At 49.0% G+C, this 25,633-nt stretch overlaps 1 protein-coding gene and 1 long non-coding RNA gene across 3 annotated transcripts in view; both read left to right on the top strand.

Moving 5' to 3' along the window:
• The window catches only part of LOC132702403 (E3 ubiquitin-protein ligase HERC2), a 31,459-nt gene that overhangs the window by 3,506 nt on the left and 2,320 nt on the right, over window positions 1–25,633 (top strand). Inside the window, exons 6-15 of the mRNA XM_060670995.1 lie at window positions 416–837; window positions 890–1,600; window positions 1,652–1,980; window positions 2,880–3,087; window positions 3,138–3,439; window positions 6,403–7,238; window positions 11,154–11,331; window positions 11,422–12,134; window positions 13,948–20,279; window positions 20,335–22,641. Of these exons, the coding sequence (XP_060526978.1) occupies window positions 416–837; window positions 890–1,600; window positions 1,652–1,980; window positions 2,880–3,087; window positions 3,138–3,439; window positions 6,403–7,238; window positions 11,154–11,331; window positions 11,422–12,134; window positions 13,948–20,279; window positions 20,335–22,641 (12,338 nt within the window). The remainder of the gene's footprint in view (window positions 1–415; window positions 838–889; window positions 1,601–1,651; window positions 1,981–2,879; window positions 3,088–3,137; window positions 3,440–6,402; window positions 7,239–11,153; window positions 11,332–11,421; window positions 12,135–13,947; window positions 20,280–20,334; window positions 22,642–25,633) is intronic.
• LOC132702406 (uncharacterized) lies at window positions 4,128–4,576 on the top strand. Of its 2 annotated transcripts, XR_009618882.1 has the most exons (3): window positions 4,128–4,260; window positions 4,308–4,353; window positions 4,423–4,576. It is a non-coding gene; the product is annotated as an uncharacterized LOC132702406 (long non-coding RNA). The 2 variants fall into 2 exon arrangements; XR_009618881.1 differs by having other exon boundaries at window positions 4,235–4,353.

Raw genomic sequence — 25,633 nt, 5'->3', positions numbered from 1 at the left:
TCTTTCACATGACTATATAGCCCGTATGGAAGGCCAAAACTTTTGTATTTTAGGTTTTCACATCAAAAATGTAATAGATGTCTCAAATTTGTAACTATCGAATCTGGGAGCAATCAAGACTTGCCTAGTTTTTTTTTAATTGTTGTTTTTGTTACGTTTTCTTCCAGAAAAAACAAAATTTCTGGAAAACTATTAATTTGATCGGCAAAATTATTTTACCAGGAGACGTGGAAGATTCGATACTATAACTTAAATTTTAATCATTTTTTCGGTTATGTACAGGACAAGAAATTGCGAAGCGGTTTCTTTTCAAAATATAAACTTGACCCGCCCAGCGACGATTTTTCGAAAGCAACCTTGTTTTATTTCGCGGATTCGCAAATGGACAAATAGCGACTATTAATTTTGTCTCCAGTCCACGTCTCCGACGAATGGATGGCGCGTGTGGGGCTGGGGCTGGCTATCGTGGGCGTCTGGTCCGGGGCCCCAATGCTGCGACGCGCTTAGCGAGCTGAGTGTCACGCAGCTACGGTGCTCGCAACGCGGCCTCCTGCTGCTTACCAAAACGGGCAAAGTATATTTCGTCTACTACGCGTCCGAAACGCAGTGCCCGCATCGGATCGACCTTATCACGGACGTGGAAATCGTCCAGATCGCCGCACACGCGGAGGGGCAACATTTTATGGCGCTCGACAAGAACGGCAGGGTGTACTCGTGGGGTAACGGCGACGGGGGACGTTTAGGGCACGGAGACTCCGCCTCGGGAGACGAACCGATCTTGATCGAAGCTCTCGCGGATAAGGAGATCGCTTATATCGAATGCGGTACCACCTATAGGTATGCTCCCGCCGCCACCTAAGCCCCACGATTCGATCGCTATCGTTTTCAGCGCCGCGGTCTCCGTCGGCGGAACCCTCTACACCTGGGGACGCGGAAATTACGGTCGGCTCGGCCACGGCACCTTCGACGACTGTCTCGTACCCACCCCCGTGGCCGCCCTCGGCGGCCACCACGTTACTCGCGTCGCTTGCGGTTCCGGCGACGCCCACACGCTCTGCGTCACCTCCCAGGGACGGGTGTTTAGTTGGGGCGACGGCGACTACGGTAAATTGGGCCGGGGCGGGTCCGAGGGCAGCAAGGTGCCGCGTCTCGTCGAGAAGCTGCAGGACGTGGAGATCGTGTCCGTGTATTGCGGCGCACATTTCAGCGCCGCTCTGTCGCGGGACGGCGTCTTGTACACGTGGGGCAAAGGCGAGGGACGTAAATTGGGTCATCCTACCGAGGAGCACGTCCGCGTCCCAGAAGTGGTCCGCGCCCTGGCCCACAAGAAGATCGCGTCGATCTCCGTCGGCACATCCCATTGCATGGCACTGACGGCCGACGGCGAGGTGTTCGGGTGGGGTAAGAACGAGAGTCGACAGGTGACCGACTCGGCGGAGCCGTACGTCGCGGAGCCGCTAGCGATCGACGCGCTCAAAGGCCACCAGATAGTCGGGGTGTTGTGCGGACCCGTGCAAAGTTTCGCGTGGACGAATTCGAACCGATTCCCGCCCCCGGTGGCGTTGCCGTTCGTCGTCGACCTTACGGAGAGTACTTTCAAGTAAAAGACTACTACTCGCGAGAGAATAGTCAATAAACCCGCATTTTTAAGGCACATCGACCAACTGCTCGAGATGGTGACCTCGACGTCGGCTACGTCGCCCGACAGGGAATGCTTGGCGGTATCGACGCTGAACCTGCTGCAGCTCCAGCTGCACGGCGTTATCAACGGCGAAGCTGACCCGAAAACGTGCGGCCTAGCGCCGACCTCGAAACTACTGGCCGGGCTCAAGGCGCGCGTAGTTCATTTGGCCAGCGCCTCGGGCGTCGTGGCGTCGGTCCAGACGGCCGCCCAGAACGTCCTGCAGACCGGTTGGTCGGTCCTGTTACCGACCGCCAACGGCCGGGCTCGCACCCTCTCTTCCTTGCTGATGGGTTCAGGTAAGTACGGGTTATAGGAACTAGCTAAAGGTGCTTTTTATAAAACTTCTGGATTCCTCCTGGGTCGTTTCGCCAATCATCCTGTTGACTTCTTCAGAGCTTGACTGAAACTGGCTTGCATTTTACTCTGTACTTTTTGCCGGGGGGTTGGGGGGCGAAGCTAAATGACGGGCATAAACACCGTCTCGGATGACTGATTCCCATATTGGTGACAGGTAGAGACCTGAGTCGCGGTTAATTTCTAGGTTGCGTTCCATAGATGACGTAGGATCTTTTTTAAGTTGACGATATGATTCGACGATAAGAATATCTTGAATCTTTTCTTGATATTCATCCGAGTTCACAGTAGCATTTCCGTTTTGTGCATTTAGCATTACGATGTCGGGATTAGGTTTTAGTCAGTCTGCAATATTAGATTTAGACGGTTTTGATTTTTGCCGTTTCAAATCGATTTTCATTAGCTGTTTAAGATGGTAGTTTGTATAGGATAGACATTTGAAATGGATAATACGTGGGGCAAGGACAAAGTTGGAATGTTTTGAAAGAACTGATTTTTCCGTTTCCGAAAGTTGGTGCGACGATATATTTATCACAGTGTTCGGCAATTGAAAAGAGTTTGATGGTCTCTCCAGTGTTGACGTTAGTTTTTCAAATTTCTGAATGTGATTCTTTGTAGAGATTTAATGCTTTGTTATGAATCAGGTTTGAAAAGGTATCGAACTCGGATGGAGACAAAATGGAAGGGATTTCAAGATGTAGAGACAGAAGAGTCTTATTGATTCGGTCCATTTCCTTACTTTACCTTTCCTTCCTTAGAAGTTTTATAAAAAGTATTACGGTAGCTTGTGGAAGTTTCTTTGAAAAATTAGGTAAAGGTGGGTGATGGGATTATGTCGCAGATGTCGAACCGAAAATGTGCAAGTCCGGACACCGATTCATGACCGACCTGCTGGTGTGGAGTTTGATGGCGGACGGCGGTTTGGAGGCCGCGCTGAACGAGTCCCTTAGAGTGGACGTGGCCGATTTGGCGTGTGCGGACGACAATAACGACCAATCGACCACGCCCATCACCATACCGTTGCTCTACCTAATCCGGCAGCTGATTAGGTTAGAGTCGCCGCCTTGGTCGACATTTAATTAACGCGAGTCGGGTTTAGGAATATCAGCCACCTCAGCCAGACGTCGCTGAAGGATTTGTGCGCGTCGGGCAAACAGACGCCGCAGACCAACGTCGCGTCGCCCAGCTTGAAACTGCTGCAGCGATTCCAACGACTGTTGATCGGCAAACTGTACCTGCGGAGCGTCGACAATCGAGATGCGGTCGAGAACCTGCTGGCCAAGTACCTGGACACTTTCAGTCACCACGTGAACGCGACTTTGGGCGCCGCCCACGACGCGTGCTCACTCGCCCCGAGACATTTCGGCGGCGTGATGCAAATTCTCAAAGCCGATATCGTCGGTAATTTTTATTTGAGTGCGTTTTACATTGCTTTAAAAATGACTTCAACGGCCGGAAAACGCGTGCCCGATACCTTTGGCGCCCTCCTTGATGGGATAGGTGCCGACGCTCAACGCCGACTCGCCTACGGCGAACAAGATTTTCGCCACTTTTCCGGGCAGAATAATACCGAGCGCCGTCAGTTTAGCGGGCAGTCCCAGCGACGCGGACGACGCGAACAGGGCCACCTTTTGAACCACGCCTAGTACCCGGACCGGTACCTTAATTCCCAGCTTCGGGAGAAGGGCGATCAATTTAAACGCTTGACTAATGATACTCATCGTGACGGGCGGCCAAAACTGAAAAATTGATCGTTCGAACCACTCTTGAAATTAAATCTTTAACACTTACGTTGCTGAAGGAACTGTTTAAGGGTTTGTCACTGCCCGGGTCTCTGTTCGTGAATTACGATGACTAACGTTTTAATCGGTTTGTTTTGCGGGTTTTAACGAAAACGGGTCTGCCTAAAACTCTTATCTACCCGCAATTGCTATCCCGTTATCTTTTACATAACGAGCAAACGTTACAGGTGCATAATTAACATTAACGAGGGGCGCGGAAAACCGCGGTTAAGGTCCTCGATGACGATAATAGCGACGCATGTCGATTCCCGAGGCCAGATAAAAACGTGTTGTACATTTAAGTTTTCAAAGCCGTAGCGGACACGTCCGTTGATACGTGCGCTAAAAACCCAACTCTTTGTGAGGTGGACGCCAGTTTTAGTGGCGGGTTTATTTTCTGCTAGGTAGCTGTAATGACAGAATTTGGTTTTGAAAGTGATGGTAAGTATGAATTTTATTAGTATCTACCAAAAAAAAAACTTTTTTAGCGTCCCAAGAGGAAAGTTTTCTTTAGTTTTCGAAGATCGTATCAAGGTATGTCTTTTTTCAAACAAACGCAAATTACTCACATGAAATAGATATGCAATTTAAAGTTATTTGCAGAATGTATTTTCACTAAACGGAAGAAATATTGGATAGAAAATGGAGAAACCCGAAAAAAATCTACATAGACATCAAAGACGATAGACTGAAAACAGGAAGGGGGTACCTTTTATATTTCTAGACTTGTAATAAAAAACTATAAGCTACCAACAAATATGACGTTTTGAATTAAAAAATCCATAACATAACTAATTTTTGATATAGGGTACAAATACGTTGTCACTTAATTAATATTTGTTAAATCAGCAGCACTATACACACACACTGAATAAGATATAGAGCCCGTCTCAATAGAGAAGAGCCCAGTGATGTCAGATGCGTAGAAGACGAATTTGAAACGGCAATGAGCAGTTGTTCGAAAATGCGAATCTCAAAATCAACAACATCGCAACAAAAATAAGAAATCATATTCATATGTCAAAAACGGAAACGTTAAATGGTCGTATTCAGCGGACGTAGCAAAGCGCTCCCGACACGTAGCGGTAGCGATTGGGAACGAGTATGTCGAGGTTATGGTGTCTTATTTATGTTTCGGTGCTGTTGATTTTGAGATTTAGATTTTTTCGAAGGTATAGCTTATTCATTGTTTGTGTGTAGTGCGGCGGGACATTTTATATGTTTAGAAGAGGTGGTACCACACCTGGAAGTTGCAGATGATGGTGGAAATGAGGAGAGGAACCAAATAGCAAATATGCTTTTATAAAAAATAAAATATTTTTTTACTTCTTTCAATGGCGTTTCGTAAGAAGCTAATTTCTTATACTCGAGCTTCCTCGATATTTGTCAGCCTTCTTCGTAGATAAAACATTTCACTCTTAGTACTTCTAGCCTTCATTTTTTTAAATTATACCAATAAAAAAAATTGTTGAATCTTAACGTCCATGGGGGATACAGGTGTTGCTCTGATTGGAGTGGTTTGCATCTGTGAAGTTACTGGGATAGAGGACGGATCTTTCTTATTTTCGGCAGGAACAGGAACTGCTGTCGCGGTTATTAAGTTCAGGAGGTTCACTGTTTTGTCCTCCCTATGTATTTCATCAATTTTGATAATATTGCTAGTAAATTCCACCCCTTCCAGTTTTCCCTATATTGTCTTTGCTGCCTGTGTACGTTTTTGTGTTGTAAATTTTGTAAATACTAATATAAATAACAAATAAAATATATTTATTTTGCTGGAATTTCGAACCATCACCATCACTGTCCAATACACTCTAACCAAATTCCTCTTTCAAAATCAAATGCTGCCAATACCGATCGGTTCGCTACCGCTACCTAGCACAAAATAAACTCGCTACTAAAAATGGCGTCGACCCTACAACTTGTTGGATTTGTAGCGCATGTGCCATCGGACTTTTCCGCTACGGCTTTGTAAATTCAAACGTACAACACGCTCCCAATCGCAATCGCTACCGCTACGTATTGGGAGCGCTTTGCTATATCCGCTGAATGCGACCAATGCCAGTGCTGTGCATGGAGTGAAGTGTAATAGAACCATTTTGAGTGTGCTTGGAATTTTAACAAAAGATCTCGACAGAAATCGGTAATAGGAAAATACCAAAAAAACGAAAGAAAAGAAGTTCGGTGCCTCAAATTAACTATGGTTACCAACTGACCATAGTTGATCTAACCGCTCTCTGGAGCAAAGTACAAAAACTAAATCCGCCTAATCTGGGTTACCTAACTACTAATTCCATGATTTTGGTAGTCCGTTACTGCGATGTAATAAATATTATTTAAAAATATTTAAATAATATAATAAAACTGTGGGACCTTCCTCAGTTCTTTTTGTAAGTCTTGTTCAGCCTTAAGACCTAAATATATTGTGCAGGCTTCTAAGGCTGAGCTGTTGATATGGTCGATCAAATGGTCTACACCACATGCAACGAAATCAATTGTCCACGCGACTTCATTTGCATTTCTTATTTCGGCGGGTGGGCCAGAAAAATCACTTCTATTCATTTTTTGCTTTATTTTTTCTAGGCACGCTACTCCCGGAACTGGTGGTCAGCATGATCCTTCTCGAGCACGAGTTAGACATGTTCTTGGCGGCGGTCGATTGGCAGGCGACGTTCAAAGGCACGCTGCGCGGTCTCGACCGTTTATGCCGCGCCTGCCCCGACGCCGACGCCTTCGATCTCGACGACGTCGGCTGGCCTGGCGTGTTCCGTCCCCGTACCGTCAACTCGACGCAGCGCGTCGCCGACGAGCCGCCACTCATCCGCCGCTCGGACTTCGAGAACCACAATCGTGACGGCGGCAAATGGCTCATCGTCAACAATCGCGTATACGACGTGCAGAACTTCCACTGCGAGAACCAGGCGCTCGCGGACCTCTTGCAGAAGTGTGCCGGCAAAGATGCCAGCTACGTGTTCAACTCGTCGCAGAACAACATCCACGTTCTCGACAACTATTTGGTGGGCAACTACTGTCATCCCGAACAGAGCGAAGCACGCGCCCCTCCCCCCAATCTGGACCACATGTCCGTCTGTTTCGCTCTGATGGACGTCGAGCGCCACCTAGCTCACCTGCTGGGCACGCACGCGTCCAACCTGCGTCAGAGCTTGCCGCAGAAGGAGGCGGAACTCGAAGCGAAGCAGTGGTTGAACGCGCGGTTCTTGGCCGGCGGCCTGCAGCTCGACCAGCCCCCCGATCCGTACGAGGAGGAGAAAGGCGAATCGCGGAGCACCAACTCGACGGCGGATAATACGCCCACCGAGCCCAAGGCGAACGTCACGCAGAAGGTGGCGAAAAATTTCCGATTGCCGATGGCGCGGATCGATTCGTTCGTCAACGCCTTGGCGGAGAGCCGGTTGTCGGTGAGTGGCGCGCGGAGGTCATTTTAATTTTTTAGGTGGTAATAATTCTGAAATCTGTCAATATCAGTCTGTCAAATATTTTCTACGCCTGCAATACAAATGAAAGTTTTGTTTCAACATAAAAATATTATCCCAATTTGTTCCTTTAAAAGCAATAGTAAAATGTATACTCCTATTCCGTATTTTCTACATCTAATGTAAAAATAAAACTTTTATCTTGAAAAAAGTATTCCATATAGGGTGTTACCATGAAAAACGCATATTTCGACACGAAAATATTCTCCTCATTTGTTACTTTACAAACAATAATAAAAATTACATGTCTATTCGGTACAACGGAAAATTCGTTTGACCCATCATGATGTTCAGAGGCTGCCAAGTTAGGCTCTTGCTTTAGGCTCTTAGGTCAAGAGAATTTTTCATTCTGTTAGTGTATTTAAACTTCCTAGTTCGAAGCAAATTTGAGGAGGAAGTGGGGTATTTTATATATTTTTTGAGTTATGAATTTCAAAAACCGTGCAATACACAAGAAACTGAAACAGCGGTTGACAATGGTTTCTGTATCATGTCTTGGAATAATTCTGATGGCTCTTTTTTGCATACGAAAAATTTTTATGGAATCTATTGAATTTCGTTACATGATAAAATTGAATAAAAAAGAGCATAGTAGCTCGGAACTTGATAATCCAAGATAATCATTGTAACAAAAAGTTGACACTTGAGAGGCGCTTTACTAAATAAGCAATATGGTCCCTTCAAGAGAGCCTAACATCCATCACCACACCCAACAACTTCGCAGCCTTTTCTTCCGAAATATTTATATTTGTTGAAAAGACTAACGAGTGAGTTTTGTCCTCATTAAATTTTAGGCGATTTGCTCTAAACCACATATTTGCATGTTCTTTCGCCAACTGCGTCTCCTTTAGGAATATCCACATTTGGGTTTGATGTTTGAAATGTAGAGTCATCTGCAAAATACCATGAGTAACGTTCCACAATAATATATTATGCAACAAGTGCTGCAAAAGGCATTTGACCCACGAGTTTATTTGACACGAACGGAGCGAGTGTTTAATAAACGAGTGAGTTAAAAAGTTTACCGAACGTGTTGCATACTATACTTTTTCTACGACCGTTAGTTTTTGGGTACATTTTCGCAACACAACACGAATACATTCACTGACATAACCGTCAGAACTGACAAACGTCAAAATTCAAAGCGTGGGAAATATCTCCGACAACATCCGATTGCTCCCAGATCTGTGCGGTAAAATCCCGGGAATTGCCGAAGTGGCTCCGATTCATGGGAAAGGAAACTGACGCTTCCCACACGCTAGATTGGTGGGTAATTAGGTATTTTACAGACGGGAGTAGAAAAACAATTTGGCTGTTGCCATGCAATACTGGGTAAACGCGTCCACGTCTATTTCATATCCGGAACGTATAATCGCTTCAAAAATTCTTCGTCCACCCCTGTTATTGCAGAAGCAACAGAATATCTTCTCATCTTCTCGTATCTGCCACTTTTTTATCGTTATTTTATAGGAGATATGCAGGCAACATTCTAAACACCAGGAGATATGCAGGCAACATTCTAAACACCTTATCCAAGCGTGAAGTGTTGAGATGCCATAGTCATATAAAATGTCGTTCGGTGTAATATTTAATACACTTTCTAAGTTATTCATAACTGTAGGCGTTGCACCGCATATACCATAAGTAGGATTTGAAGACTCACTAACTACGCTGAAGAGCTTGCCATCTATCATGGTCATTTTGAAAATATGGTAAATTTGTATTTTATATTGTAAAATATTAATTGGTTCTATTTCCGATATTTGTTGTTTAATATTTGGAACCACTTCTTTTGTCAACTCTTGTGTGGAATACTTTTGCAAAGGTATTTTCCAGAGGTCTACCTCTACTTGGACCCGATTTTTCCTCATCTTCAACAAAAATTATGGATTTATCCAGCCAGTTAGAGAGGAAACAAAACTAGTAAAACTATTTATTTTTTCCTTAACTATACTGTCATCCTTATCATCTTCTAAATGAAGCATATTTATAACATAGTTCAAAACAGCAGCATTGATCTCTTGTATTGAGTTTTCTCTGCTCCATTGACATGGTTATTGATTTCTTTACATATTGGCACCTCTTGGCACCTAAATTTATTAATGATAAAAATGCTAAAAAATGTAGTAACGGAAAAAATAAGTTTTAACACAAACATGGAAAAACATCGAAATCTGCAACTGTACCGATTTGTGTTTTATGTAAAACGAGTAATTAGGGGTCATAGTTATTCCTTTCTTTTTTTTTTTGAGGCTTTTACACATATTAAAAAATAATGAAAATATACATGAAAAGTTTACTCACTTCAGCCTTTCACAAGTAGAAATCACAATTTTACAATTCGTTCCACAAACATCACATTAGACAATTGAACTCGGGAAATACTCATCGACTATTTCCAGCACTATTTCCTTTTTTGTGGCCAAGAAAAATGTAAATACGATAAAAAAACAAATGACAAAGACAATGAAAAAAGAATAATAGAATGATATATATTTTTTTAATTTATTGCAGACCTCTAATAAACAATAAATTTTATTAATCTTGCCTTAATAATTTTTTGCACAAAGTTCTGAGTAGGGAGATTGTCCTGTAATTATTCATTTCGTCATGCGCTCCTTTTTTGTATATCGGGATGATTTTAGCCACGTTCAAATCTTCAGGGTAGTTTCCAATTTGCGGGACATTATTAGTAAGTTCTACCATTATATGCTAGCCACAACTTCATCTTCTTCTTCTTCTTCAGTTGCATTAATTATTTGATGTATTCTTTTAGTTTTGTTTTTCTTGGCATTCGTTAGTTCGTTTAAAATCTTCCAGATCTTCTTAGAGTTTCTCTTTTGCTTCATTAAAATTCTTTTCAGCGTATTCTCTCTGTAGTGTTGTTCTTAAGTTATTTAAGTATTCGTTGTTATTTTTTTTCCATCTAACAGCTTGTCTTTTTCCTTAAGTTTGTTTAGGTATTCTTTAGAGATCCAGTACAAGTTTTCTTGTTATTATTTCAGCTAGTTGTCGAAACATTTTTGGTTCATTTTGCTGCATTTTTTCTTGTACACTCTTGAGCCACTTATCTTCATTTAGGTAAGTTCTTTTTAAATATTTTTTTTTATAATTATCGCTTTCTTCAATTCTACGTACATTACTTTGTGTGTCGCTGCCCTCCAGTTTGATTGTGCATGTTAAGTCTTTGTTTGTTATTATGTGAGCTAGGATAGATGCTGCAGTGTTAGTTTGTCTAGTTGCATTCCGTAGCAGTATTATGCTTTGGATTTAAAACCATTCATTTTTATTACGATTTTATAATTATTGATAGCTTGTGATTGCTTCAATAGGTCTAAGTTCATATCTCTATAAATACCTATAACAGTAAGCTTCTGCTTTGCTATATAAGACAGTTCGACATTGCAGTCCTGAATTTGCTTGCACTTTATGCATATCGTTTTGCAGATAGTTTAGTTCCTTTCTTATATATATATATATATATATATATATATATATATATATATATATATATATATATATATATATATATATATATATATATATATATATATATATATATATATATATACATATATATATATATATATATATATATATATATATATATATATATATATATATATATATATATATATGATTTAGAATAATGTAATGTAATATATCTTTCAGGTAACTCCTGTAATATTTTTTTTACGAATTATTAATTCCTTAATAAATAAAAATGACCTCTGCGCGGCGTAGTGCGGACTTAGTCGTAGACGCGTAGCGGCGCACTAATCCGTAGCGTAGTTTTTCATTGTTAACCGTCCGCTATTGTTCATTCCGGTGGTCCCGCAGGACCCGTACGTTATAGCGTTTCTGGCGATAGTAGAGCAACATTCGAAGGCGAACAATTTCTTGACCCGGGTCGATTTTTCGTTCGAACACCCAGTAGAGGAGATCGGCAGGGTTCTGTTTGCCGTCTTGCTGAAGCACTTGGGCCTCGGTTACGTGTTGTTGCCGATCTTAGATGCATGTAAGTTTACGTAGTCGGCGACGTAGCGCCGTAGCGGACCGTGTCGGAACTACCTCGCTCGCGTATCTCTCACGTTTCCCCCTCTCACAGACGCGTCGCAGCCGGGCGGCGCGAGGGTACCGCCACCCGTCGCCGAAATGATCCGCCTGGTGCACCAGACCAAATGGAACCTGATCAAGGCGCGTCAAGAAGCGAACAAGAGTTACAAGGAGATATGCATACCGCTGCTCGAGCGTTGCCGTTTTCTCTTGTACGAGGTGAAAGCGGCGGTCGGCGTCGAGACGGAGGCGTTCAAGAACGTGAACGCCCTCTACAGGGAGCCAAGGGTGCGCACGCTCGTCAAAAAAGTGATCCGTGAATTGAAATGTGGCCGCCACACCACCGACATTCAAAAACCGGAGGATATCGTGAACGCGACCATTCAGTCGCAGAGCGTCGAGCGCAAGTCGCACGAAGATCTCGCGAAGTACGGAACGACGCGGAAACCGACACCTATCGACGGCAAAAGCGAGACGGACGACGTTAACAACGAGATCAAGAACGGACGGCAGAGGGCGCCGGACGGAGGTAAGTGGGTGGCCGAGAAGATGGCGGAGGCTGCGCCGAAACTCGACGGCAACGACGACGAGAAGGAGAAGAAGACGCAGCGGGAGATTGTCCTCGCCGGTATCGTGTCCCGTTTGACGGAGAAACAGATGAGCCGCGCGTGCGCCGAAAATTTGGACCTGATGGGCGCCATATTGGATTTCGTCGTCGTGTCCGGCGTCGACGTAGACGTGCTGCGCAAGGTCATGTACTTGCAGGTGAGTGGTGATGTTACGGTTCGATTTTTACGTTACGAGACAAGTGACCTTATTTCGTAACAGAAAAGCATCAATACAAAATTAAAGAGAAAACGTAACCATTTTTCCAAATTTTATTCCAAAGTTTCCATAATCAAATAGATATAGCAATTAACATAATAATTTCTCAAAGAAAATTCCACAGGCTACTGTAATACTATTTATAAAAACTTCTGGATTCCTCCTGCGTCTGTTTTTGTAGAGTCAAACTTGCTAACGTTTCGCCAATCACCCTGTTGGCTTCTTCAGAGCTTGACTGAAACTGGCTCGCATTTTACTCTGTACCTGCTTGTATATTGTTTGAGGCGGGTGGAGCTAAATCAGGGGGGCATAAACACCGTGTCGGATGGCTGATTCTCTTATTCCCATAAAAGCAGGTACAGAGTAAAATGCGAGTCAGTTTCAGTCAAGCTCTAAAGAAGCCAACAGAATGATTGGCGAAACGTTAACTACTCAACAAAAACCGACGCTAAACTAATCCAGAAGTTTTGTAAAAAGTGGAAGTGTGGAAGTTTATTTGAAAAATTAAGCAACAACATTTCTTTTTATATATTCATTTTTGAGGTTAAGGTAAGTGCCAAGTGTGATTTTGCTCTATTTTTTTTTAACGTTTCAAATGGAAATCTGAAATGTTTGATGTCTACTTAATCCGTGAAATTTTTAACCTACAGAAAATTAAAAATAACCGAAACTTTCCATTCAATGCATTTAGAAAATGCCCGTTTTTTTACAGATATTTAAATTTTGAAAAGAACAAATCAAAAATACTATATTTACGTTCGTTTTGAAAATTCATTGATTTTTATAAAACTGTTAATTAATTAATTAACTCACAACTTCAACTGTGGCGCAACGGCCATTTTGAAAATGACCGATGATTTTTTCAAAGCTCTAGATGTACGTAAGTTTTACATGACATAGGACTTTCTATAAACGCAGTAAATCTACTATCTAGTTATCTCAGTAATAATATATTTAAACAGCAGTGACATACAACTCCAAATTATTTTCTTTTTTATATCTCAATAAAGGCGTTCCACAGGGATCAATACTACTAGGCCAGACATTTTTCTCCATGTATATTTCAAAATTTTCCAAGTCGTGTCTTTCGCGTCTATGCCGATAACACACAAACTTTTTATAATTTTATCCAGAGAAATCGGCGCAGGCGCAGGAATACTTGATCCATAGCTAAGCAAGCACTCTTAACCTTTCGAATTCTGCACTGATTGATGCCTTTTTTAATGATTATCATAGGTTTGGTTTTACCAGTGTGTTTACTTGCCCCTGTAACTTTGTCCATTAGCTTTTCCAAGCCTTCTATTGTATCCGCGAATACTATTGTATCATCTGCGTATCGCAGGTTGTTAAGTTCGAAATCATTTATGTGGATACCTTCATCTATACTTAGAATATGGATTGAAAATCAGGGGAGAAACACCTTGCAGTAGGCTCACCCTGAGGACTGATTCCAATTGAAATTAGCTATGATTTTCAGATCTTTTCCGTCCATACCGTCTTTCTTCAGGATGCCTTTTTATAATCTATTAGACAGGCGAAAACATCGCAGCTCACGTCTCTAAATTTTCGAATACACAATGCACAATGAATACGGTGCCTAGGGTGTTCACAAGTCCAAACCGATTTCAACAAAAAAGGCAAACGTAAACATTAACAAAATTCTGTCGGTTCGGATTGACGGTACTTTTAACTTTAGAAAATTAACGTATGCTTAACTGCGTTCGATTCGTTCCACCTATTCCCGTTGCTTTAGGTTAAACGGTGTAAAACGAGGAAAGGGGGTCTGAACATGATCCGGCAATTGCTGAACGAGACGACGCTCTTAACGTCCGTCAGATACGCGATAATCAACGGTTATTTGGGCGCCGAAAAAACAACCGACGACCGACGGGCGCAGCACTGCTTGGACAATATTCAGCTGGTGACACCGTTCCTGAAAACGGAAACCATGCTCGGGCAGCTGGCCGTCACCGAATGGTGCGTCGACGCCCTCCGAAACTACATCCTGAGGGACGTGCCCGCGAAATCGGGGAAACTCAAGGGCAACCCCAAGGTCGTCCTCAATCTCGGCACGCACGCCCTCCTGCGGGACGTACCGCGCGCGCGTATGCTGCTCGCATTGCTCGGCGTGCTCGCGTCCGACCGTTACAACGCGCCGGAACTGAGCCCCTTAGTGAACAGCGGCGTGATTAGTTCGGTGCTGGGGTTGCTCAAGCAGGCGTGCTGCGAGCAGACGGCGACTAGAAGAGCGTCCGAGTGTTACGTGTTGTACGCGGACGTCGTTGACGGTGACAAACCGAAACCGAGCTCCCTGAGCGGGCCCGAGGTCGCCAACCTCATGAAACTGGGCGCGAGGGTGGTGCGTGGGGTGGACTGGAAATGGGGCGACCAAGACGGCAGCCCGCCCGGCGAAGGTCGCGTCATCGGCGAACTGGGCGACGACGGATGGGTACGGGTGGAATGGGCCAACGGTACCACCAACAGTTACCGCATGGGCATCGAGGGCAAGTACGACCTCGCACTCGCGTTGCCTCCGTCCCCCGTTACGTCCGAGACGGAGAGCGAAGAGTCGCGCGACAAAACGTCGCCCGTCGCGAGAGACAATCGCCTGATTCGAATGCTGCGCGAGGCGTGCGTCAATTTCCTACGAAACGTGGCGGTCGGCGCGGGCCTGTCGCGGGACGATCTGCACCAGACTACGCTACATGGCCTGAGCGCTCTGTTTTGCTCGGCTCTGGGCGGCGCCGGCTCCGAATGGTGCGGTTTGACGCTGATCCGAACGGTGTGCCAGACGCGGCAGATGTGCAGGGCGTTCAGTACGAAACCCTGGATGGCGATGCTGCTGGGCTTCTTGACGCCGCCCGCGAGCGGCAACGAGTTGAATTTGCCGAAACAAATTATGACGGTGCGCCTGCTGCGCACCGTGCTCGCGTCCTGGGACATGGACAGTCCAGACATACCGGTCGTGTCGGACAAGCTGCTGCACATCCTCGGTAACGTCATCGTCACTTGTTCTTACGATGTCGGCAATAAACCGGCGGTCGGCGACAAGTCGCTCGTGCTGCTCACCCAGTCGCACAGCAGCACCCTCGCGCAGGAAATCGTCGTCCTGCTGCGCGGCCTGCACACCTCGCTGGGCTGGAATCAGGTGCTCAACGCCGTCATAGCGCAAAAGCTCGCCCTCGCCGCTTACTTTCTCGGCGCCGAGGGCGTGGCTTCCGACCTGCAGCATTTCGCGGTCATCGCCTGTATGAACGTCGTCGGCGGTTGGGACACGCGACCCCGAATCGGCGCCCTCGCCGAGGTGGACGGCGCGCCCGGCACCGTGATCGGAGTCACGCCCAAGGGCAAACTGTGCGTGCAGTTGCACGAGACCGGCGAGGTGAAAAAGGTTCCCGTCCACGGGCCCAAGCTCGCGCCGCAGCCGGAGTTTTCGTTCGAAAAAATGCCGATGAACGAGGCGGCCGTTAAAACGTGGGCCGGCCTGCTGATGATCCGTCACGGCTCGCCGAACCCGCACGAGAGGAAGTCGTATCACGGCCAGGTGAATCTGGCATACTTGCGCGTCCAGCAGAACGTCTTGAGCGCGTTGAACGCGACGCGCGTACTGCTCGGCCACCGGGGTCGTCTCAGGAAAGTGCTGAGGTACCCCGTGAACGGCATGGATCAGTCGCAAGAACAGCAATCGATCGAAGAAGAGTTGAACCAGCAGCCGGTGCTTCTGATCCAGAAACTGCTGGCCAAGGCGACGCAGCCGAGTCCTCTGAAACCCGGCTTCCGTCTAGCGGATATGCAGCTGGCGGCGCTCAACCTGAGCCAGTACTTGGCGGCCGAAGGAAATTTCGAGTCGTCGTCGGGCATCAGCAACGACAAACCGACGATGCCGAGGGGCCCCACGAGCGAGCCGGCCACTCCCAACAGCGAGTGTTCGGTGAAGAGCGTCGTCAGCGAAAAGACGAGCAAGAGGATGGAACTGAACGAGGACACGCCCTCTCCCGTCGTCAACCAGATCGTCGAGATGGGATTCACGCGGAAGGCGGTCGAATGCGCGTTAAAGACTTTGACGGTGACACGCGACGACCCCATTAATCCCGAATCGATAGTCGGATGGCTCCTCGAACATCCCGAGATCGCGGCCGAGGATACGGAATCGCTGAGTTCGGTTTACGAGTCCGATACCGAATCGGTATCGTACGACAACGGTACCGGCGCCGCGGCGGACGTCTACGGCGACGACGCCGGTTCGCGAAGCTTCTGCCGTCGGTCTCAGTTCCTATCGAACGACGAGTACGCGATGTACGTGCGCGACAACGTCGAGGTGGGCATGCTCGTGCGCTGCTGCAAGAGCTACGAGGAGGTGCAGCTCGGTGACGTCGGGAAAGTGATCAAGATCGATCGCGAGGGCCTGCACGACCTCAATCTGCAGGTCAATTGGCAGCACAAGGTGAGCACCTACTGGGTGCGGTTCATCCACGTCGAACTGCTCGGATTCCCGCCGTCCGCGCCCGCGCCCGCCTCCATCAAAGTGGGCGACCGGGTGCGCGTGAAACCCACGGTCGCCACGCCCAGGTACAAGTGGGGCTACGCGACCCACGACAGCGTCGGCGTCGTCACCGCGATCGCCGCCAACGGCCACGACGTCACCGTCGATTTCCCCAAGCAACAACAATGGACCGGGCTACTGTCGGAGATGGAGGCGGTGCCCGCTTGCCACGACGGCGTCGCCTGCGCCGGCTGCTGCGCCGTGCCAATCCGCGGCCCCCGCTTCAAGTGCCAAACGTGCGACGGCTACGACCTCTGCGACAACTGCTTCTACACCAAGCGGAACCACCGGCACGCGTTCGGGCGAATCGACGAGCCGGGCGCGGGGGAGGTGAGCGCGGGCAGGGCCGGCCGCTATTACCGTCAGGACACGTTCGAGGTCGACGGCGAGATCGTCACCGAGTGGACGCGACTCGTCAAGAACGTGTCCGTTTCGTCCAAGTACGGGACGCGTTTCGAATTGCCCGGCGGCACGTGGCAGAGCAACGGCTCCCAGGGCAAGCACTGGATTCGTCTCGAACTCTATCCGGACGTGGTCGTCAAGAGTCTGAAAATCGGCGTCGACCCGTCCGACAACAGTTACATGCCGTCGGTGGTGGTCGTCAACGGAGGCTACACCGTCAACTCGCTTTTCGAACTCGACTCGGTATCGGTGAAAACCAACGACACCGTCGTCCCGTTACTCTCCAACATGGACAAGCACTACCCCATAGTCGAAATCAACGTGACCAAGTGCCGCAACAACGGTATCGATTGCAAGGTGCACGGCGTCTTCCTCGTCGGCGTCAAGAAACACTTTTACGGCGAACCGAAGACGTCGGTGTCGTTCCTCGCGAACGATTGGGACCTGAACGAGGAGGCGCCTGCGCCTGTTTCCCGGGACGAACACGTCGCCTCGCCGGACGACTCGGCCTGCCGCGTGTTCGTGTGGGGCCTGAACGACAAGGACCAGCTGGGCGGCATAAAAGGCTCCAAGGTCAAACTTCCCGCGTATTCCGAACCGCTCGCCCAACTGAGACCGATCCACATCGCCGGCGGCTCCAAGTCGCTGTTCGTGGTCTCGCAGGAGGGCAAACTCTACGCCTGCGGCGAAGGCACCAACGGCCGTCTCGGCCTCGGGCACAGCATGAACGTGCCCCACCCCCGGCCCGTGCCCTTCCTTAGTCAGTATGTGGTCAAGAAAGTGGCCGTCCATTCGGGCGGCAAACACGCGATGGCCCTCACCCTCGACGGCAAGGTGTTCTCGTGGGGCGAGGGCGAGGACGGCAAACTCGGCCACGGCAACCGTCTCAATCTCGACAAGCCGAAACTCGTCGAAGCGCTGAAGAGTAAAAAGATCCGCGACGTGGCGTGCGGCAGCTCGCATTCCGCCGCCATCACCAGCGGTGGCGAACTGTACACGTGGGGTCTGGGCGAGTACGGCCGTCTCGGCCATGGCGACAGCGTCACGCAGCTGAAACCGCGACTCGTGAAGGCGTTGGCCGGGCACCGGGTCGTGCAGGTGGCGTGCGGGAGTCGGGACGCGCAGACCCTCGCCCTCACCGATCGCGGTCTGGTGTTTTCGTGGGGCGACGGCGACTTCGGCAAGCTGGGCCGCGGCGGTTCCGAGGGCTGCGACGTGCCCCACAACGTCGAGAAACTCAACCACCTCGGTGTCGTGCAGATCGAATGCGGCGCCCAATTCTCGCTGGCCCTCACCAAAACGGGCACCGTTTGGACCTGGGGCAAGGGCGACTACTTCCGTCTCGGCCACGGTACCGATCAACACGTGCGCAAACCGACGATGATCGAGTCGCTGCGCGACAAACGCGTCGTCCACGTGGCGGTCGGCGCGCTCCATTGCCTGGCCGTTACCGACGACGGACGGGTGTACGCGTGGGGCGACAACGACCACGGCCAGCAGGGCAACGGCACCACCGCCGTTAATCGAAAACCCGCGCCGGTCCACGGCCTCGACGACGTCCGCGTCAACAGGGTGTCGTGCGGCAGCTCGCACTCGGTCGCGTGGACGTCGCGAGACACGCAGACCGCGTCCAAGGCGGAGCCCGTCATATTCCCGGTCGCCAAAGATCCGCTCGGCTCCTCCATACTGGGACTGTACGACGGCGACGCGTCTCAGACCCCGACGACCTCGAAAAACGCGCCCACGTTGAGCGACATCGTTATGTCGCTAGAGAGCAACGCCGCCAAACAACAGGCGCTCCAGCACGTGCTGAACGCGATGCACGTGCAGCAACTGAGACGCGCGATCGTCGGTGCGCTGCGCAGCCATACCGACGTGAAGAACCTGCCCGAGTACGCGGACGCCGCGGCGGCGACGACCCCGGGCGACGAGAGACCGAACCACGGAGGCGGCGAGGCGCCCGCCTCACTCGCGGACGCTGAAACCGCCGACGACAACCAGCAGGCGACGTTCCCGCAATCGATGACGGCGAGCAGTTGCTCCGCGAGCGTCTCGTCCAAACACTCGAGGATGTCGACGAGCGCCATGTCCGTCGTGGCGGCCACCCTGACGTCCCACGCGGAGGTGGTCGGTGACGGCGACGCCGCTTTGGACGAGTTCGCGTCCCCGCTGACGGAAAACGACGCCCGACTGCTCGTCGACTTGCTGAAACTCGCGGTGGCCGATCGGATCGAGGACGACCACGCCAAGGACGTCCTTTCGTCGGTTTTGATCGCGATGGGCGCCGGAGACGCGTCGATACGCGCCACGCTGCTCGAGATATGCGTGACGGAACTCGAGGACGCGGCCAACGCGACGCACGCCTCTTCGACGAGTCCGCATCCCGTGGTGCAAGAGTCCAGTCATCCGTACGTCGACGACGTGACGCTGCGCGGTCACGTGCGCCTCCCGGGAGCGGACGCGCTCCGCGTCGAGTTCGACCGACGCTGCTCGACCGAACGGCGTCACGATCCGTTGCAAATCACCGACGGTACCGGCAAAGTGGTGGCGACGCGGTCTGGCCGCGAGTGGAGCGACTGGTCCTCGGAACTAAGGATTCCCGGCGACGAACTGCGCTGGACCTTCACCAGCGACGGTTCCGTCAACGGGTGGGGATGGCGGTTCACCGTCTATCCGGTCGTGTCGAGCGGCGGCCTTCGCGACTCGGGCTCGGACCGAGCGATCCTCGGCCAACCCTCGATCGACACGGTCGCATGTCTGTTGGATCCGAGGCTACACGCGGCCGCGGACCCCGCCCTCACGTCCCGCCTCGCGACCGCTCTGGCGTCCTGTTCGCAGCTCGGTTTTCTCGCCGCCCACCAGAGGATGTGGGCGTTGCGAAAGCTCCGCGATATATTGACGGACGACCCCGACGACGAAGGTGCCGCGCGCCGTCTCGCCCGTCTGGGCTCGTCCGACGGCGCGTTGGCCGGCCTCCTCGACGAGCTCCCGCGAGCGCTGCTCCGCCAGTACGAGTACGAAGACGGCTCGGTCAGGGCGGGCCTCCACCTGATGCACTCTGACTTTTTCAAGGTGCTCGCGGCGCTCGCGTGCGACCTCGAAGTGGACCGCATGCCGGACGTCGTCGAGAACCACAAGTGGTAAGTGTGTAAATTCGATTTTTCGCGCGTATCAACCACGGCACCCCGTGCTCAGGGCGTGGTTCAGGCGGTACTGCAACGCCGCGAGGGTGTTCAAGTCGCTGATTCGTCGCGCCCCGTTGCCGCGGTCGTTTTGCGTGGAGGTGCGGAAAAAGTTTTGCGAGAGCGCGGACGCGGGTGACGACGACGACGACGACGACGACGGCGGCGGCGGCTACCGGGACCACGAGAAGCACACGCTGTTCAAGAAAGAGCACGACGAACAACTTTTGGTGTGGTTGAATCGGCGTCCCGAAGATTGGACGCTGTCTTGGGGCGGTTCCGGCACGATATACGGCTGGGGCCACAACCACCGTGGTCAGTTGGGGGGCGTGGACGGCGCCAAGGTGAAGGTGCCGACGCCGTGCGAGGCCCTCACGCAACTGAGACCCGTTCAACTGGCCGGCGGCGAACAGACCCTCTTCGCCGTCACCGCCGACGGCAAAGTCTATGCCACCGGTTACGGTGCCGGCGGCCGTCTGGGTATCGGCGGCTGCGACTCGGTCCTCGTCCCCACCCTCCTCGAATCGATCCAGCACGTGTTCGTGAAAAAGATCGCCATCAATTCGGGCGGCAAGCACTGTCTCGCCTTGTCCGCCGACGGCGACGTATACTCGTGGGGCGAAGGCGAGGACGGCAAACTCGGCCACGGCAACCGCCTCTCCTGCGAGAAACCAAAGCTGATCGAGGCCCTCCAAGGCTACGAGGTGGTCGACGTGACGTGCGGCGGCGCCCACTCGGCCGCCGTCACCGCCTCCGGCCACCTCTACACCTGGGGCAAAGGCCGGTACGGGCGTCTCGGTCACGGCGACAGCGAGGACCAGCTCAAGCCGAAACTTGTCGAGGCGCTGGTCGGCTACAAGGTGGTGGACGTGGCTTGCGGCTCGGGCGACGCCCAAACCCTCTGCGTCACCGACGACGACAACGTGTGGTCGTGGGGCGACGGCGACTACGGCAAACTGGGCCGCGGCGGCTCCGACGGCTGCAAAGTGCCCATGAAAATCGAGAGTTTAGCCGGACTGGGCGTGGTCAAGGTCGAGTGCGGGTCGCAGTTTTCGATCGCGCTCACGCGTTCCGGCAGCGTGTACACGTGGGGCAAGGGCGACTACCATCGTCTCGGCCACGGCACCGCCGACCACATGCGACGCCCGAAGAAGGTCGCGGCGCTCCAAGGCAAGCGGATCGTGTCGATCGCGACCGGCTCGCTGCACTGCGTCGCGTGCTCCGACGCGGGCGAGGTGTTCACGTGGGGCGACAACGACGAGGGCCAATTGGGCGACGGCACCACCAACGGTATCCAGAGACCGCGGGTCGTCGCCGCGTTGCAAACGAACGCCAAGAAAATCACGCACGTGGCGTGCGGCTCTGCCCACACGCTCGCCTGGTCGACCGACAGTTCGGCGTCCGCCCGGCTGCCGGCCGTCGCGCCGATCGAATACGACCTACTGCGGGACATCGACGCGCGCGTGCTGCACCGACGTCTCGTCCTGCTCCATCATTTTACGGAACTGATCTGTCCGTGCATCGCGATGTTCCCGATCTCGGGCGAGGAGTCGCTGCACGAGCTGCGCCACATCCTCATCTATTACATCAAAGAGGCGACGTTCCGCAAGGTGGTGCAGGCGACCATGGTGCGGGACAAGCACCACGGCCCGATCGTCGAGTTGAACCGGCTCCAAGTAAAAAAGTCGCGATCGAGGGGCGGCGGCCTCGCCGGCGTCGACGGCATCAAGTCCGTGTTCGGTCAGATGGTGACGAAACTGCCCCTGCTGACGTCCGAGGCGTTGGCGTTGCCGCACCGCGTGTGGAAGGTGGAGTTCGTCGGCGAGAGCGTCGACGACTGCGGCGGCGGTTACAGCGAGAGCATCGCCGAGATGTGCGACGAACTACAGAACGGCTCGTTGCCGTTGCTCGTCCCCACGCCCAACGGGAGGGACGAGTCGGGCGCGAATCGCGACTGTTTCGTGCCGAACCCGACCGCGACCACTTGCCTCCATCTGAACATGTTCCGGTTCTTGGGCGTGCTGATGGGCGTCGCGATCAGGACCGGCTCGCCGCTCAGCCTGAGCCTCGCGGAACCGGTGTGGAAGCAGCTGGCCGGCGTCGAATTGACCCCGGCCGATTTGACCGAGATCGATCGCGACTACGTGCCCGGTCTGCTCTGTATACGGGACGCGGGACCCGACGAGCCCCTCTTTCGCAACCTCGAGATGCCGTTCTCGACGCCGTCGTCGTGCGGCACCGACGTGCCGCTCAGCGCCAAGTACCGGAAGATATCGTACGAGAACCGCCTCGAATACGTGCGGTTAGCGTTGAACTTTAGGTGAGTCCTTTACGTTTTCTTGTATGCTTAAGCCAAATTCCGTAGGCGACGTTGCCTTATTGGGTAAAATTTCCTAAATTGTAAAGATTTTAAATTTTGCGATGGATTTTTAAAAATTTTACTCGACGTTGTGCGTGATTTCCTAAGTTCTAAAGATTTTGCGATTTGCGACATTTGTCATACCTTCTGAAGCCTTGCGAAGCATAACAATCTTCGTTTTGTCTCGTAGAATTTGACCAAAAGAAAAAGGCATTTTTTTTTTAAGTAAAAGCAAAAGCAGAATATTGAGCTGAGCTCGAAGATAGAATCATGTCTATAGTTGTTTCTCGAAATCCTTGAGAATTTTTGGGGGTCTGTAAGGAGAATATTTTCTTGCACAAGCACGATTATAAATTATTATATAACGTATGCAACCGCAATCCGCCCAAAGTTAAATAATGAAGGCTCCCTTACGAGAAAAATTGTTAATTATTTTTGGGCCTGAAACGTAAAATTACAAACTTGTTTTATTTAAAATAAGGAAGCGGATATTTTCTTCGAATGAACACTCTGTATATAAAAAAAATAAAAAGCTAACGTGTTAAGGGAGTTGAGGATATTATTTCGCACACTTTGCACTCACTCATCGGTATAGGATATCCTACGTACCGACGTTCTTATTCGATACCTACCATTTTGTATTTGAGCTTTAGTCGCTAGCCTGTGCATATAGAATCGAATTTCGTCGTATTTTAACTAACTTAAAGTTTATACACGCTTTTGTTGTGTTTTTGTTGTTATTATTAAAAACTACTTTTAAGTTATAGTTAAGAAGTGGTACGGAATTTTTGGAGTTAAAATATTATATTTGACTATTGGAAAAACTGTTTTGAAACGTTTATGCTATTGTTTCGTCATAAGAATATTTTTGCTATGATTACCATTGTTAAAAGCTATTCGACATTTGATTTGCTTTGAAAAGTAACAAGTTAAAATGTCGTCCACGTATGTGTGCTGGTATACTTCAATCAGAATTATAGTGCTTTTACAACCGACCCCGTGATTAACTTTGCCTACTGTTTATTACTCTAAAACCACAGGCCCCTTACCCGTAACCATTCCAGGCCCGCCCTAGGAATGTATCTACACTAACAGGCGGGATATAAGTATGTTTTCAATCTTTTTCGCACAGCAATTGTTGAAATGTGTTCATCAAGAAATTAGTACAAAGTAACAATTGATTACGTTCTATGTCACTTGTAGTAACAAGTGGCGCACTGCATGGAAAATCCAGGCTATAACCTCTACTTCGAACAATGCATATATACATATACAGGGTGTGTCGTTTATGGGCAAAAAATCTAAAATATCTTAAAAATTTCCGTTTTTGTGGCTAATAAATTATTTGCGATAAATGAAAAACCGTTAAAGATGGGATAATTTTATTTGAACCGTATCGTAAATCGTGTCGTGAGAGAGTTTCAGGTTTCGTCAATTATACAGGGCGAGAGATATTTGAAAAAATATCATTCGACAAAACGCTATTATTTGTGCAAATTTTAATATTTCCCGATGTTTGCTGTAATTTTGAAGTCCGATTTTGCGAAAGTTCCATAGTGGTCCGCAGGAACACTATAGAAAAACAATGCGTCCCTATACAACACAAAACCTGCCCCGCCCAGTGACGAGTTTTCGAAAGCAATCTTGTTTTTATTGCTGCTTCTACTTCCTCTTCTGAATTTCTTATAAAATTGTAAACAAAGTCTAATGGATCGGTTTTTTATTTGCTTTATTTGAATTCACTTCGTCTTCAAATTCTCCACATTTTAAAGGGTTAAAAAAACAAACAACTTATGACGTACCTTTATCTACCGGGAATATAATCTATAGTCTTAAAAAAAACTGTTGTTTACAAATCGAAAATAGTAACACATAAAAATTCAAGAAGAAGAATGTTGTTGATCGACAGGCAGACAAGACAAAAATGATTATTTGTAAACTGAAGGTACTGTAAAATACTTAAAAAGTCAACGCAATAAATGCACTATATTTCTGGTCGTATAATAAGAAATTTATGGACAAAATCTCGTTAAAACACTTAGTTATTCGGAAACCGATCCAGAATCCAAACACACACACCGAACACACTGCAACGAACAAATCCTTCGGTGTGCGGCCTCTGTGATGACCTCACCATCGAATTATATATCGATGTAAATCTAACTCTGTCATCAATATATCTACCCAGTGACGCAGTTACTAATTTCATCGTCATATGGATCATGTTTACTTCGGGATCGCATACACGCAGAACCTCTAATTTTTCTTTCAACGTTATTCTCCGTATACTCAATTCTCTAAAGACACAATCATTTTGCCTCCTTAAGACCTTTCGGTCCGTACAACATCGTGGGTGGTAATATAAGGCTTCATTGTATCTGTGGACCAGAGACCTTCCTATATATTCCGATATACCTATCGTGTTCAAGTACTTTTTTCTTTGTTGTTGGCATTGGTAATCGTAGGAGCACACTACTTCGTATAAAATAGTTTCTTTTAGCAATGTCAAATCTCTTCTGCTTCGACTGCACAGGCGTTACTTCTGTTCAGGTTCTTTTGGACTCCTACTTCACTTCAGGTTAGTTAGTTCCAGAGTTAAGAATGGATCGTCCTTGGTTTAGTTCCGAAAAGAAGCTTATGCGAGTTATCTTACTTCCTAACTTCCTCTTGTCGTCAGCTGTTGCTGATAGAGTAGCCAAGACTGTACGGTCATAGCTTTCAATCTGCTCGTTCGCTCGAAGTTTTGTTCGTTTAGCACTTTTGATACCAAAATGTTAGATATGCAAACACTGCCGACAGTGAAGTCAAGATCGTATGGTTGTAACGTTTCACCTGTCCGTTGGCTGTTGTAGATGTTGCCTTATTTTACTTGCCTTGCCTTGCCTGTCTTATTTTAGTGTTAAAATGTTAAACAAAAAAAAATTACTTAAATTCTAAAGTATGCAATGTCAAA

Source organism: Cylas formicarius, unplaced genomic scaffold, assembly GCF_029955315.1.
Source record: "Cylas formicarius isolate icCylForm1 unplaced genomic scaffold, icCylForm1.1 PGA_scaffold_5__7_contigs__length_24384050, whole genome shotgun sequence".
NCBI classification, from domain to species: Eukaryota; Metazoa; Arthropoda; class Insecta; order Coleoptera; family Brentidae; genus Cylas; species Cylas formicarius.
The sequence above is the reverse complement of the archived record's forward strand: the minus strand, read 5'-3'. Positions and strand labels throughout refer to the sequence as shown.